Source organism: Hipposideros armiger, unplaced genomic scaffold (genome assembly GCF_001890085.2).
Source record: "Hipposideros armiger isolate ML-2016 unplaced genomic scaffold, ASM189008v1 scaffold_138, whole genome shotgun sequence".
In the NCBI taxonomy this organism is placed as follows: Eukaryota; Metazoa; Chordata; class Mammalia; order Chiroptera; family Hipposideridae; genus Hipposideros; species Hipposideros armiger.
The window spans coordinates 1516833-1531847 of NW_017731488.1; the positions used below are offsets into that span (position 1 = coordinate 1516833).

General features: G+C 46.6%; 1 protein-coding gene across 1 annotated transcript in view; it reads right to left on the bottom strand.

The window, feature by feature from the left end:
* RHCE (Rh blood group CcEe antigens) overlaps positions 1–5870 on the bottom strand; it is a 31904-nt gene extending 26034 nt beyond the window's left edge. The window contains exon 1 of the mRNA XM_019650186.1: positions 5726–5870. Within this exon, the coding sequence (XP_019505731.1) occupies positions 5726–5870 (145 nt within the window). The remainder of the gene's footprint in view (positions 1–5725) is intronic.
* Positions 5871–15015: the final 9145 nt, after the last annotated feature.

Here is a 15015-nt window from a genome sequence, read left to right on the forward strand (position 1 = left end):
TCAGGGCTGTGTCCCAGCTTAGGGCATTCCCATTGGTGTCAGCCTCTACCTCTCAGGGGCCCTGCATCAGCCACTGGTCTGATAGACTAATGACTCGAAGCTGTTCAGGGATGATAAGGAGTGGATGTGCTACAGGGGCCCCAATGACTAGGCCCCAGAGGGGAATTTTACAGTCTAAGGCAGGCCCTCAGGAGATGTTTACGAAAGCCCCATGACTTGGAGAAAGAAAGTCTAACCTGGCCCAGCAGCGTGAGATGAGGCAATAATTACCACCACTGTAACAGCAGGAAGATATGTGGTGCCCTTCACATATATCTTCTGTTCATAAGGCTCTGTTCTAAGTGCCTTACAGCCTTAACCTGCCACAACCTTATACAGTAGGTGGTATTTCTTATCGCTGTTTTACAGATGGGGCAAGGGAGGCACAGGGAGGTGCTGTAGCTAGCCCAAGTCACATAGCTAGCAAATGGTGGTGGGAGATCTGAATCCTGACACTCTGGGTTTAAGTACTACACCATCCTGACTCTCCATGCAGCATATATAGTGTAATGGTTGGTGCAGAGTGTGAGCCTCTGAGTGAGGTCATGTCCCAGCTTCCTAATCTGTAAAATGGGTATGAAACAAAGGCACCTGCTCCGAGGATTGCTGTGAGTATTGAGCTTGCTGGCTCATGCAAATCACTCAGCCTAGCATTGGGTGTGTAGTAAGCATTAGTAACTATTATCCCATGCCTACCACTTGTCAGCTGTGTGACTTTGGGCAAGACTGTTGCCCCCTTTTCAGGCCTGGCTGCCCCTGTGGTTCTAGCTCTGTGTTCCCACTCACCTCGGCCACTCCCTCTGGCCCCCAGACACTTCAGCACCATCAGCTCTGAAGCCAGGCCCAGCTTCTGCCCTCAGGTTCTGGGCTTGACCACCACACTGTGCACCCCACTGCTGACTGCGAAGTGCTCTGCAGCTCCAGACTGGGACCATCCATGGAGCCCCACGATACCTTCCCCTTCCCACGGCCTCTACTCCCACCCCACCCCTGTAGCAGCCTGAGCATAGAAAAAGATTTCCCAATCCAAGGGGCAGCCAAGGCTAAGATGTGGAAGGTTACCAGGACTTGGGAGGTATTTACATGTCACTGGCAAAGCCCCTCTCATCTTTCAGTAGCTCTCTTCCCTGCTTCTGAGGGGTATTGCGGGGAGCTGGGTGGTAGTCTCAGTGCAGGGCCCAGGCTGGTCTCCCAACTTGGCAGCCTTAGAGCAGGCTCTGTGATAGATTGTTACAGTAATGCCTCCAAGGAATCACGCCTCCCAGTATAGACCCTTCCCACCTGAGCGGGGCCTTGTATTTACTTTGGCCAATGGAACGTTAGTAAACATGATCCAAGCAGAGGCTTGAAAAGCACCTGCACACTGGGGCTTGCCCTCTGTTACTGTGGTAACTCTCTTGCTGCCATGTGAAGAAGTCTGGGCTAATCGGCTGGCACCACATGGGCTAGCTGCCAGCCAGCACCAACTGCCAGACATGTGAATGGGGTCACCTGAGGCCATCTGCTGCAGTCAGACATTCAGGCTGGAGACGCCAGGTGAAACCAACAGAAGAACCACATTGCTGAGCTCAGCCCAAAGTGAACCATGGAATCATGATCATAAACAAATTCAATGGTTGTTATTTTAAGCCACTAAGTTTAGGGGTAGATTGTTATGCAGCAATAGATAACTGATACACTCTGCTTTCCCTAAGTGTCTCATAAGCACCTCAACCCCAAACCCAGAATGAACATATCACTGTTCACTTGCCCACAACCTGCCCCTCCCCATGCTTCTCATCTCAGGAACCGGCACCTCCACCTGCCAAATCACACATCTGATGCCATCTTTGATTCCTCATTCATTTTCACTGGTGCAGCTGATTTTGTCTCCTAAATATCTCTTGACTCTGACTCTGCTTCTCTTTTACTCCCCCTGACCATTTAGCCCTATCACAGGTTATCCAGACCAGTGTCATCAGAATAGGGAATACACACCTCAGAAAACGGTCCAGACATTCTACAGGGGCTGCTGGAAGAAGATATTAGCACTTCTATCTAGTTTTACTTATTTTTAGTAAAAAAAAAAAAAAAGAAAGAAAGAAATTAAAGTTTATTAATAATAAAAGCTAATACTTTGATCAGTCTTTATATGTGTTAATTATTTCAGTCCTTTCAACAGCCTAATGAAATAAGCACTATCATCATGTCACAGAGGTTGAAATGCAGGTAGAGAGAGGTTGAGTAATTTGCCTAAGAAGAAGCAGAGGCAAGATTTGAATCACTCTAACTCTAGTAGTTCTCAAATTTTCATGTGCATTAGTCACTTAGGGGGCTTGGTAAAACACAGATTGCTGGGCTGCACCCCTAGAGTTTCTGATCAGTAAGTATGGACTGGGGCCCAGGAACCTGCACTTCTAACCAGTTCCCAGGGGATGCTGAAGCAGCTAGTCTGAGAACCACACTTTGAGAACCACTGATCTAAGCTATTCTACCTCCAAAGGCACTTGGTGAAGTTTGCAACTCTGCAAGTATTTAATAGTCAGATTAACCCAAAGCATCCTCTCACTTGCTTGGGTTGTCAGACAGTTTAGAAGCTGTTCTAGCTTTGCAAGGTGCCCTGAGGGAATGTTGGGCCACTGGGAAGGGGTTGATATGTGTTTTTCCATATTCATCATGTTGCAACTAATGGAAGAGGTTGTTATTATTATTATTAAACTCCTTATTATGGAAAATGTTAAGCATATGCAAAAACATAGAGAGTAAGCAGCATGGTGAACCTCATATATCCATTCCCAGCCTTGATGATTGTCACACGGGACCAATCTTGTTTTTATTATCTTTCTCCACTTTTATTTTATTTTTTATTTTTTACTGGATAACAGCCATGGTCATTGGTTACACATTGCTTTCATGCTACGATGGCATAGTTGATTCCTTTAAGGAGGGTGCAGCTCACAGTGGCCCATACGAGGATCGAACTGGCAACCTAGGTGTAATCAGCACCACGTTCTAACCAACTGAGCTAGCTAGCCTCCCTTCCTCCCTTCCTTCCTCTCTCTCTCTCTCTCTCTCTCTCTCTCTCTCTCTCTCTCTTCTCTCTCTTCTCTCTCTCNCTCTCTCTCTCTCTCTCTCTCTCTCTCTCTCTCTCTCTCTCTCTTCTCTCTCTTCTCTCTCTCTTCTCTCTCTCTCTCTCCCTCTCTCGTTCTTTCTTTCTTTCTTCTTTCTTTTTTGGCATAAAGCAGACCCCAGATATCATTCCATTTCAAAATGCTTCTCTAACAAATAAGGGCTTTAAAAAACCCCCACTATGTTATTATCACATCTAACAAAACTAACAATAAATAATTCCTGTGTATCACATAATGTTCATGCTATATTCAGATTTTCCGATTGTCTCCAAAGTGTCTTTTTTAGAATTGGCTGGTTTAAATAACTTATTGTAGTTTACACGGATTGAAGGCAAAATAATAATGACAGCCAAACATATAAAAAAAAGGGCAGAGTGGTACTTCTCCTTATGCAAACTCTTCAAGGTTTAAAAAAAATGTCATTCTAATCATCTGACAAGAAGTGAACCAAGATCATTTGAAATTATCAAGAAGACTCTGAGGAATGGGTTTACATCCGCCGTCATTAATGGTAATAGACCTTGCCTTGAAATTGTCGGGCACCATCATGATCAGTAATTTGAAAATATTATATATTTCATTTTGATCTCTTTTGCATTTTCTAATTTGCACATATGTATCATCACGTACAAAGTATATTCACACAGCAATGCTTGAATATAACGTGTAAATATGGTGTATGCTAGAAAAATGGTGTGCATGATCTGAAAAGCCTGAAGGCTCCTGCTCCATACTACACTACAGCCTCCACACTGGTCTCCCCTCCTGAAGTCATGTCCGTTCCCCCATCTCCTATGCCAGGCCTGGAAGGGCTTTCTCCATATCCCAAACCCAAACTTGTCACACTCCTGCTTCCTATTAGGTCCGCAGAATGAAGGTCAAACTCCTTCCTCAACTCAATAGGTCCACCATGCCCTGGCCCCTCCTTATGCTCCAACAACACTGCGTTGTCAAAGCCTAGCCTGGTCCACTCCAATGAGCGCGTACACAATGGTTCCTACTGTGCTCTTGACCCTCCATTTTCACATGGTTAACTTCTATTGAGCCTCCAAGACTTGGCTAGGCAGTCACCGCCCTCCAGAAGCCTTCCCTGACACCACTGGCTCCCCTGCCTGGGCCGTGGTCCCTCCTCTTTGCTTCCATGTCAAGTGAGTGAGTGTCTGAGGACACTTTGTATCTATGTCAGCAGCACAGCATGGGGGTGGGGGAGGGGGAACATGGACCCCAGTGCCAATCTACAAAGAGGAATGCTGGCTCCTACACCTACCTGTTATATGACAAATGACTCAGCCTCACTGTAAAATGGGGCCGTGAAGTATAATGGTTAAGTGCGTGGAAACTAAAACCAGACTGCCTAAATTTAAATATGCTGTGCTATTGCTAGCTGAGCGACTTTGGGCAAATTACTCAACATCCAAGCACCTAATTTCCTCATATGAAAAACGAAGATCCTAATAGTACCTATCTCATGGGGCTATTATAAGGGTTCAACGTAAAGCATTTAGAATAGTGCCTGGTATATAGTAAGTGCTCAATAAACATCAGCTCTAATTAGCATGTGTCTGGATCCCACACTGGATGTAATACAGAGTTGAATGACTAAGTGAATGAATGTTTTGAATCACATTGCATTGGATTGAAAGGAATTAAAGTAAATGGGAAGGAATTAAAATTGTGTCCAGGACTTGCTTTTCTGGCAAAGGCCCCTCTGGGCCCATCCATTAAGTGGTGTAGGGGCTTCCCTCCCTTGTCCTACTTTACATTGCTGAGGGCACCAGGGGTAGCTTCCCTTTGCTTCTAGTTAACTAGTCGTTAACATCACTTAGGAAGCAGCAGGTATTCAACCCAACTCAAGTGTCACCTTTGTTTCAGGAACATCACTCAAGGACACCCATCCATTATCACGAACAATACATCGGTCCATTGAGATGCTTGAAAACTCATCTCAATTTTTATAAAAAGCAAAAGCCACACCACTGTGGACAACTGTCTTATTTACAGTTGCTCTCATCACTGTGTCTGTGAATATTTTTAGTTGCATATAAAATAACGACTATACCTTATGCTCTGGATTTGCAGACAGAATGCAGACTGCCTAGCCCCTAAGTTAGAAGGCTGGGTGTGGGGGAAGGGCAATAGGCTAAAGCTTCTAAAAGAAGGCTGGTACAGAAATGAGCAAGAGAGACCAATACAAAGATAACAAAAACCAAAAACCCATTAACAATGTGAAATCCCTTGCCACTAAAGAGAAAGAAGTGGCAAGAAGCAAAGAAGCAGAGAATTATGGTGACTATTTGGCAAAGGGAACTCTGGGAACCCAAAAAGAGGCCCCTCATTCTGCCCTGACAAATAAATCAAGGAAGGCTTCATGGAAAAGGTGATGCCCACATTGGTCCTAAAGGAGAGCCTACATTGTTGGCTCGGTCTTTGTGCAACCAATGGAAGGAGATAAGGGAGCCCCTTTCTTCGGAGACTTTGTGGAAAGGAACATCTAAGCTCCTGGAGGACCACAAACCTCCTCTTTCCCTACCCCAGCTATTTGCCTCTCTGTGGCCACCTCCTCTCTGGGCACTCACCTCCATAGGTCCCCATGAGCTCCTTCTGATCCTTTGAGGAATCATATTTCGTGAAAAAGAAGAAGACAAGAATGAGAGCTGCCTCCAGTGTTAAGGCCCACAGGGGCAGGCAGCCCCTCACAGACCGTGGGTACTTAGAGCCCATCCCGTGTCCGTCTCTGTGCAGTGGTTCCACCAGCACCAGGCATCACCTCTCTGCCCCCACCCCCACTCCAGGGAGTGATGGGGAGACACCCGCCAAAGGCCTTATCTCAGGCTGCATGGCTGGCTCTGCTGGCCTGTCTATGAAGTTAACACAGAAGCAGAGGGACTATGACAGGGAGGGACAAGAAATGCATTTATTTCAACATTCATTCATTTATTCATTCAACAAGAAGTAGTTGCTGCGTCCCTACTACAAGGCAGGCACTGTGCTCAGTTTAAAAGAGGGCATCCATTCACTCGGCACCCAAACATGAGAGTCCTTCTTCATTCATTCCTTTAGTTCACCCTCACCATATTCTCGCAAGAAAGGCAGAGAATGAACCAACACTCCTATTTTACAAAAGGAAACTGAGGCTCAGAGTGGGCCATGGATTTGCAAAATTTCTCTTTAAAACCTTACCAGGTGTCAGAGAGGGCACTCAGTGAGCTATTAATAAGGATGTACTGAATGAGGACTAATCCATGAATAAATGAAAACAAAGAACAATATTAATGATGGGGAGGATATAGACAGGCCACACAGAGAACTAACGTCTCAGAGTTATACAGTTGAAATTATTTATATTTGAATCTGTATTTAAATCTACTTGTTTCTAAGCCTTTTAAGGGTAGGTGGGGAGAAAGAAAAGAGGCTTGGGTCCAGCTGGCAGGAGTCCTTATCTAGTTCCAGGTGGAAGTTGCCCCCACCTCTGGTCACCTCCTCACAGAGCATCCCAGGACTCTGCCTGGGGCCTGAGTACTACAGTGCATTTGAGGAAGGCCAGCAGCTTCAGCACCCCCATACCACAGTGGGGGACAGTCCCTGGAAATGGGATTTAGGGCACCTGTGATCTAGGTCTGACCCTGCAGCAGCTAACTTCTCCAATTGCTCACATCCATGTGCCTAGCAGAAGGTCTCATATATAATAAGCTTCAAGAATGGGAGGGAGGGAGAAAGGGAAAAAGAGAAGGAGGGATGGAGAGTAGGAGAGTGGGAAGGAGAGAAGAAGGGAGGGAGGGAGGGAGGGAAGAAGGAAGGAAGGAAGGAAAGAAGGAGGGAAGGAAGGAAGGGAAGAAGGAAGGAAGGAAGGAAGGAAGAATAGAAGGAAGAAAGGGAGGGAGGGATGGAGGGAGGGAGGAAGGAAGGAAGGGAGAAAGAAGGAATCAAATTCCCTTAGCTTCTACACAGCCCCAGCCACTGGCCACTGAGTATAGACTGAATTTGTGGGGCCCCAGAGTATAAAACTAGGCTAGGAGTTACAGGGAGACAGATTTTGGCCCAACATGAGTGGATACTTCATTGACAGCTGCCCAATGAAACAGGCTGCTCATGAGGTAGTGAGCACCCGGTCACTAGGGAATGCAAGCAGAAACTGATGGTTACTTGTCAAGAGACGTCTTGGAAATGATTCATATGTGGATCATGGGAAATTTTTATCACCTGGTAGAATTTGTCATTTTGTTTTTAGATGAAGAAACTAAGACCCAAGAGGTCATACAGTCAAGTGGCATCACTCACTTCTTGTTCAGCAGTTTTATTTACAGAAGGAAAAAAATTGAGAATAACCTAAATGTCCAATAGTAGAGGACTGGTTAAGTAAAAACTACTTGTTACCAATATGATGGTTCTGAATATGTGCAGAAAAATCCAGAGGAAAATGCTTTTAAGGTATATTAAAAAAATAGCATGGAGGCTATACTATTTGGTGAAAAAGCAAGTTACAGAGCAGTGTGTACAGTATGTTCCCACTTTTGTAAAATAGTAACAACAATATGTTAACGCATGCACAGAGAAAAATTGACTGCAAACCACTAATGCTGGCTACTTTTGCTTCAGATGTTTTCTGGAGCTAACCATTTACTAAGCACTTCCCATTGCTAGGCACTGTTCTAGGTACTTACTATGTATGACTCAGTTAATAGACCCTCTGAGGTGGGTACTATTAGCCTTAGGTTACAAACGAACAACTTGAGGTACAGAAAGGTTAAGTGACTTGCCCAGGGCTCCAGGGCTAGTAAGTAGTAGATCTGGAGTTTAAACCCAGGCAGTCTGACTTGCGCACCTGGGTGTTTAGCCACCTAACTCCAGCCCAGAAAACGTCTGTCTTCTTCCAATTAGAAAAATCTAGAAACAGAGGATTCCAAGCCCTCTGCTACCTCAACAATAAATAAGGGAGCAGGTGTCCTGACTTCTAGAGGTCAGAGATCAGAAGTCTATATTCCCCTCAAAGTCAGCCCTTGTTCTGATTTCTGGCCTTTTTCTGGCCATCAGCATTTCTTTCGAACTGGGTGCCTAAGGAGGGACTCCCTTGTGTGGGGGATAAATGAATGTGACTCCTACTAGCCTGGGTCCAGGGCACCCCAAACACCTGTGCATCCTAATCCTGCCCCAGTGAGGGACTGGCTGCTTGACAAGAGCTCCAAGCTCCTCACTGAACAGAGAGGCTTTCTTTCATAAAGGGAGGTGTCCCCTGCAGTTGGCCTCTGGCAACAGATTTTTTCAAAGGAGAATGTTCTCTTTTCCCCTCTGACTCTTGCCAAAGGCCCCTGTTTCCTAACTACAGTTCCAGATTGTCTGTCTGCAGATCTTCAAGGCAGGTCACCTGGTACAAAAAAGCACAGGGGATCTAGGGCAGATATGTCATAAAACAAATAGAGTTAAATGTTATTTGTTGAATCTAGGTGGGAGGTGAATGACTTTTCACTGAACAAGGCTTTCAACTTTTTTGGTATGTGTTTGAAAGTTTTCATAATAAAAAGTTGAAGAAAAAAAGTGCTGGGTGCACCTGCTGCTCTCTCTGCCTGAAACACTCCTCCCACCCGATATCAGATCCAAGCACCAGGAGAATGGGGACTTTTGATTGTTGTATCCTCAGCACTTGGTGCTCAATCCATAGTAGGTGCTCAATGAATATTTGTTCAATGACTAAAAGCTGTCATTTCTGGAATGCCATGCACTGGACCAAGACCTTTCCATACATTATTTCATTTAATCTTCCCCTCAAGCCTGTGAGTACAGGCATCATCACTCCTGTTTTAAAGAGAAGGAAACAGGCCAGCCGAGTGGCGCGATGGTTAAGAACTGGCTTAGGACGCCAGAGGGCCCCGGTTCGGATCCCACATATGAGGGCCAGTGACACTTCCCTCCACAGCTAAGATGCTGAACAACAGCTCAGCTGTGAGTCACCGGCGACGGCGTAGGCTGCAGCCCCTGTGGCAGTGGGTTGCCATGGGCTACCATATGTAGTCAGCAGCCAGCATGAGTGGCCAGCAGCCGCAGTGAGCAGCCGTCCAGAAGCCAGCAACTGATCCGCCTCGCCTGGGAAGAGCGCAATGATGGTGCCAGCTTGGGCCAGTGAAGCAACGTCCTCCACAACTAGACAGAAGAACAAAAGGACAGCAACGTGTCTGTTCTCCTTACCCCAATTCCCCAATTAAAAAAATCTTTAAAAAAAATAAATAAATAAAGATAAGGAAACTACTGTTCAGAGAGGTGGTAGGAGCACCCAAAGTCACACAGCTAATAAACGGCAGAGCTGGGACTCAACCCACATCCATCTGACGCCACAGCTTGTGCTTTTAACTACTTTACAATTCTCCCTTCCATTTACTAACCCACTCACAGTCTCAGTTTCCTTATGAGTCAAATAAGATGAGCTGTTCTGCTTTCCTCACGGGGTTATTATAAATGTGAGACTATGTAAGCAGGCTTGGCACCTGTGTTATAGAAACGAAGGTGAGCAAGTGGTTCTGTGACCACAGCATCCCGGTCTGAGTGGCCAGGCTCCCTCGAGGTATGATGAATCAAGTCAGAGAGACTGCAGCTTTCACACATAGTCATGCATTTTCTGCAAAAATAGGGCTCTATGAGCATACTCACCATGCCCTCCTCACCTGAGTCAAGAATTGTAAAACTCAGTCACAGGCAGTGACCAAGGAGGTAGGTGAGCCCTCCATTCCCTCTGGAAGCTTGTCCGCACCAAGAGTGTGATCCTGCTCTGGGCATGCCTGGTGAAAATGTGGCTAAATCAATTATTCATTCATTTAACAAACATGAGCTTTGGAGTCAGGCAGCCTGCGTTCAAATCCTGCCTCTGCTGTGTGACCTTGGGTAAGACAATCAATATTTCTGAATTTGTTTCCTTTGTAAAGTGGAGAAAAATCAGTGTCAATCTCAAAGGGTGTTGTGAAGATTAAATGAAACAGGACACACAAAGTGTCAGATGTGTAGAAAACGTTCCATACACATTAGTATTTATTATTACTGCACAAGCGTAGAGGTCTACTGTAAAAAACTTTGAAAATGCAGAGATGCATAAAACTTACATAAAGCGCCCATGAGTTCAGCATCTCCAAAAGCCAGCTCTATTTTGTACATATATCCTTTCAGGTTTTTTCCTATTCATGTGAATTTATGCCTTTTTTTTCCTCCTACAAAAATGGGATTATATAGCACATACTGTTTGGTAACTTGCTTTTTTCATGAACAGTATATCACAAGCAGTTTCCAAGCCAGGAAAAATCTTTCCATAAAACTATAGCTTGCTGGCTAAGAGCCCAGGTTCTGAGACCAGACTGCCTGGGTTTGAAGCCTAGCTTTATCACTGACTGTGTGACCTTAGGCAAATGATTTAACTGCTCTGTGCCACAGTTTTCTCATCTATAATATGGTGACAGTAATAATCTCTACCTCATAGGGTTGTTGAGAGAATTAGATCAAAATGCATATGGTACTCACAGCAGTGACTGCACATAGTGCTGTGTGTCATCATTCTCCATGTTATGCTGGTTTCCATGGTGGGGATATGTGATCATTTGTTCGACCAGTCCCTTTGTGAGATATCTGGGTTGTTTCTATCCTGTTTGTGTTCTAAACACTGCAGGGGACATCCTCCATTAACAAGGTTCTTTGGGGGATACAGGTATCTGTAGAAGAGGTGCTCATCCCAATGTCTGAACTTTTTGTGACTCCTGTGGGATGGGAACAAAGCTCAAGGCAGCTGGGCTAGCCTCACTTGGTGGGCTTGAGGGGATCAAAGCTGCTGAAAAGTGGGAATGCAATTTCCTTTTTTTTTTTTTTAAAATTTTTATTGGGGAATTGCGGGGATGGGAACAGCGCTGGGGAATTGGGGGAAGGGGAACAGACAAGTTGCTGTTGTTTTGTTCTTCAGTCTAGTTGTGGAGGACATTGCTTCACTGGCCCAAGTTGGCACCATCATTGCGCTCTTCCCGGGCGAGGCAGATCAGTTGCCGGCTTCTGGACGGCCGCTCACTGCGGCTGCTGGCCGCTCACGCTGGCTGCTGGCTACACAAGGTAGCCCATGGCAACCCACTGCCACAGGGGCTGCAGCCTACACCATCGCCGGCGACTCACGGCAGCCCAGGTCCAGGTTGAGCTGTTGCTCAGCATCTTACCTGTAGAGGGCAGTGTCACTGGCCCTCATATGTGGGATCCGAACCGGGGCCCTCTGGCGTCCCAAGCCAGTTCTTTTTTATTTTTTATTTTTAAAGATTTTTATTGGGGAATTGGGGGTATGGGAACAGTGCTGGGGAATTGGGGGAAGGGGAAGTTGCTGTCGTTTTGTTCTTCAATCTAGTTGTGGAGGATGTTGCTTCACTGGACCAAGTTGGCATCATCATTGCACTCTGCTCTGGCGAGGCAGATCAGTCGCTGGCTTCTGGACGGCCGCTCACTGCGGCTACTGGCCGCTCACGCTGGCTGCTGGCTACATACGGTAGCCCATGGCAACCCACTGCCACAGGGACTGCAGCCTACGCTGTCGCCGGTGACTCATGGCAGCCCAGCTCCAGGTTGAGCTGTTGTTCAGCATCTTAGCTGTAGAGGGCAGTGTCACTGGCCCTCACATGTGGGATCCGAACCGGGGCCCTCTGGCATCCCAAGCGAGTTCTTAACCATCGCGCCACTCGGCCGGCCCTGCAATTTCCTTTTTTGTGAAACAGGTGTGGATGTTCTCTGTCCAGGCTATTCTGAGCTCAGTTGAAGCTCAAGTGTAAATCCCAACCCCTTGCCGATTAGAAAGTCCTAGAAGAGGAAGGACAGTCCTGAATTCCCATCTGGCTTTGGTCTTTTGAATGACAGCAAATGATTTTCCTTCCCTGTCTTACTCTGTAAAATGGCCACTGCTGATCTCTGGCTTCTGATTTGCGGTGGGGGTGTGTGGAGCTGGGAAGCTCTGTGCAAGGCCGGAGGCCTACCTCATCTTAGCCCAGTTCTGTACCCTTAGTATCCCAAAGGGCCATTTCAGGGCTCAGAAGGAAAAGGCTGGCACTAATCTAGAGCCAAAGGGGCTTGAGCTAGGGTGGGCCAGGAAAAGAGAGGGTCCAGTTGGGGCAGGAAGAGTGAGAGAGAAGGGAATGGAGAAGGGTAGCCTGTCCCTGAGCTCTTGGCAAGGAGGCCACTCTTACCAGCTTACTCCAGCCAACCACCAGATCAACAACCCTAACCATCAGCAGCCATTTACAGGCACCAGAGCATGTGCCTGTAGCTTCAAGGCTTGGTCTTGCTTAACTTGTACCTTGAGCTAAATCGCTCTACCATTACAATTGCATGACCTTGTTTTCTCTGAGCCCCAGTTTTCTCATCTGTAAAGTGGAACTAACATGGCCTGTTTCTGAACATAGGGCTTGAAGTGTCTCTAGAAGGGATCTTGGCAGTTGGCTCAACTGAGGACACCAGTGACTTGGCATCTTCTTGGGCCATCACCCTGAGATTCTCTCTGCCCTTTCTCTGCGCCCACATAGCCCTATGCCCAACAGTAGCACTTTAGCCGCACACTCCAGTAGCTCCCAGCCGCTCCACACTTCTGTCACAGCATGGAATGCCCTTGTCAGGAATCTATTTGATGGCAGGCTAGACTGTGAGCTCCAGAAATCTGGCATGTGTCCCCAGGGCCTCTATCATCTTTTCGCTGGAACACTCACCTATCCATTCCACAGTGTGTCATGGCACTATCTTAGACAACAGGAACAAAGCAGGGAGTGGAAAAAGACCACAGATATGGCCCCTAGCCTCATGGAGTTGGTTGTCTCAGTCTCTGGCCCAGGTAATCTGGAACCTTGCAATCATGGAGATGAGTGCTATTCGGACCTGGGCTCCCATGGAGTCTGGAGCCAGGACCATGTGCCTGTTCTTCTTAATGCCTTCAAGCCTTCAGCCTTGTTGATTTAGGTCCTGTCTGTTATTATCCTCTTCCATCAACGAATCCACTTTTTTCTGCTGCTCCAAGCAGAGTATTCCGTTCAGATCCTTTCACAGTGATGGGTGGCCTTGGTGAAAAAGTTTGAGCTCAGAGTTTATTCTTGGCCACCCAGTGCCATTTATCAATGTGTTGAAGTAGAGGTGAGGGATAAAAAAACAAGTATCCTGTTAACAGTAATTATTGTATTTCCCCATGTATAAGACGCACCCTTTTTCAAAAAATTTGGGGTCTAAAAACTGGGTGTATCTTATACAGTGGTTGTAATTTTTTTAACTTGCATTTCCCATTTTTTTTGCGCTCATACAATCACTGTATAAGATACACCCAGTTTTTAGACCCCAAATTTTTCGAAAAAGGGTGCGTCTTATACATGGGGAAATACGGTACTTGCTGTTATCTATTGCTTGTCTGGCCCTAAACGTCATTATTCTGGAAGCCTCAAAATGTGCCTAAGTGGAAACAGAGGTTCTGAGAGATTCTGTAACTTGCCCAAGCTAGTAAGTGGCCAAGCTGGAATTTCAATCCTAGTCTGAAAAAGCAAGTACTCGTGCCATTTTTCTAAACTGCATCTCTACATGGTATGGATCCAAATAAACCCCAAGAAGCTTTTGACTAGGTGGATGGACATGCCTCAGCAAGAAACCACAGGTCAGGAGCAGTACTGATGAAGATGGTCTGTGTGGGAGCAAAGGAAGGAAGGAGGGAAGATAAGGTTGTAGTGGCTTTGAGGACAGTGAATAGATAAGGCTTACTTGCCCCAGGTAGGCCTGGAAAAGGCGAGTGGACCCCCACTGTGACCAGCTCTGGATGCCATAATAAAGAGAATGTGTTTCTCTTTCAGGCACTGGAGGCAGATTTGTGGGCAGAGAGCAGTGGTTGAGGGCGATGCATTTGGTATAAATTATAAGTTCCTCCTTGGAGTGGGTGTTGATTAAGGGGGTGATCACAGGGCAGGGAGAGGTCTGCCCAATCTCAGCACAAAACAAGATGCCATCTACATTCTGGAATTAAAAAAAAATGTGCTGGAAGACCACCTAACATTACCATTGTTGGTGAGTGGTTAAGTTGGTACAGCCACTTGATAGATTCTGCAACCATCAGAAATATTTAGGAAGGGGGCATTATAACATATAAAAATGCTTATGTTAAAGAACAGAATACAAAATTAAGTATTTAGTATGAGCACTGCTCTGTTTAATAACAACAGTAACAGTAATAGTAATAGAAAAGAGAAAAATGTAGAATACTAACAATGGTTGTGTTAAGGTGATGAGATACTTGGGTGGTTTTTTCCCTCCAGCGTCTTTCTACATCTTTCGTTTTCTTTAATGACATACATTCTTTTTGTCTTAAAAAAGAACCAAAAACCAACTTATGTTGCAGGGGAGTAATGAGGAGTAAATGAACAAAGAAATGCAAAGTACCCAGCACGGCGCCTGCCACAAAATCAACGCCCTAGGAGTGTTAAGTGAGAAGGGTCGCTGGCCCGGGGTCTCCTCCACTGAGAAGACTGGCCGACGCTCAGCCCCTGCCGAGAAGCCTCTTGCTTAACCTTCAATCCCCGCAGCCCGAGGGCAGACACGCCTCCTACGCCGACGCTCGCCCTGTCCAGCAGGCGCAGTGCCAGCAGAGCCCGCCGACCAGCCCGCCCTGCGGACGTGGAGCCCCAGCTGCACCGCCCCACACAGCCTCAACAACCTCGCGCGACGTCGCGCGTACCCACAGCCCCCGCCCCCCGTGACGTGACTACAGGGGGCGGAACCGCGGCAGCCCCGCCCTGTGCTTCCTTCGATTGGCCGCTGCGCTGTCACTACGTCGCGGGAAGCTGGCAGGGTGCGTTTGTGTGTGTGCGTGTGTGTGTGTGTGTGTGTGTGTGTGTGTGTGTGT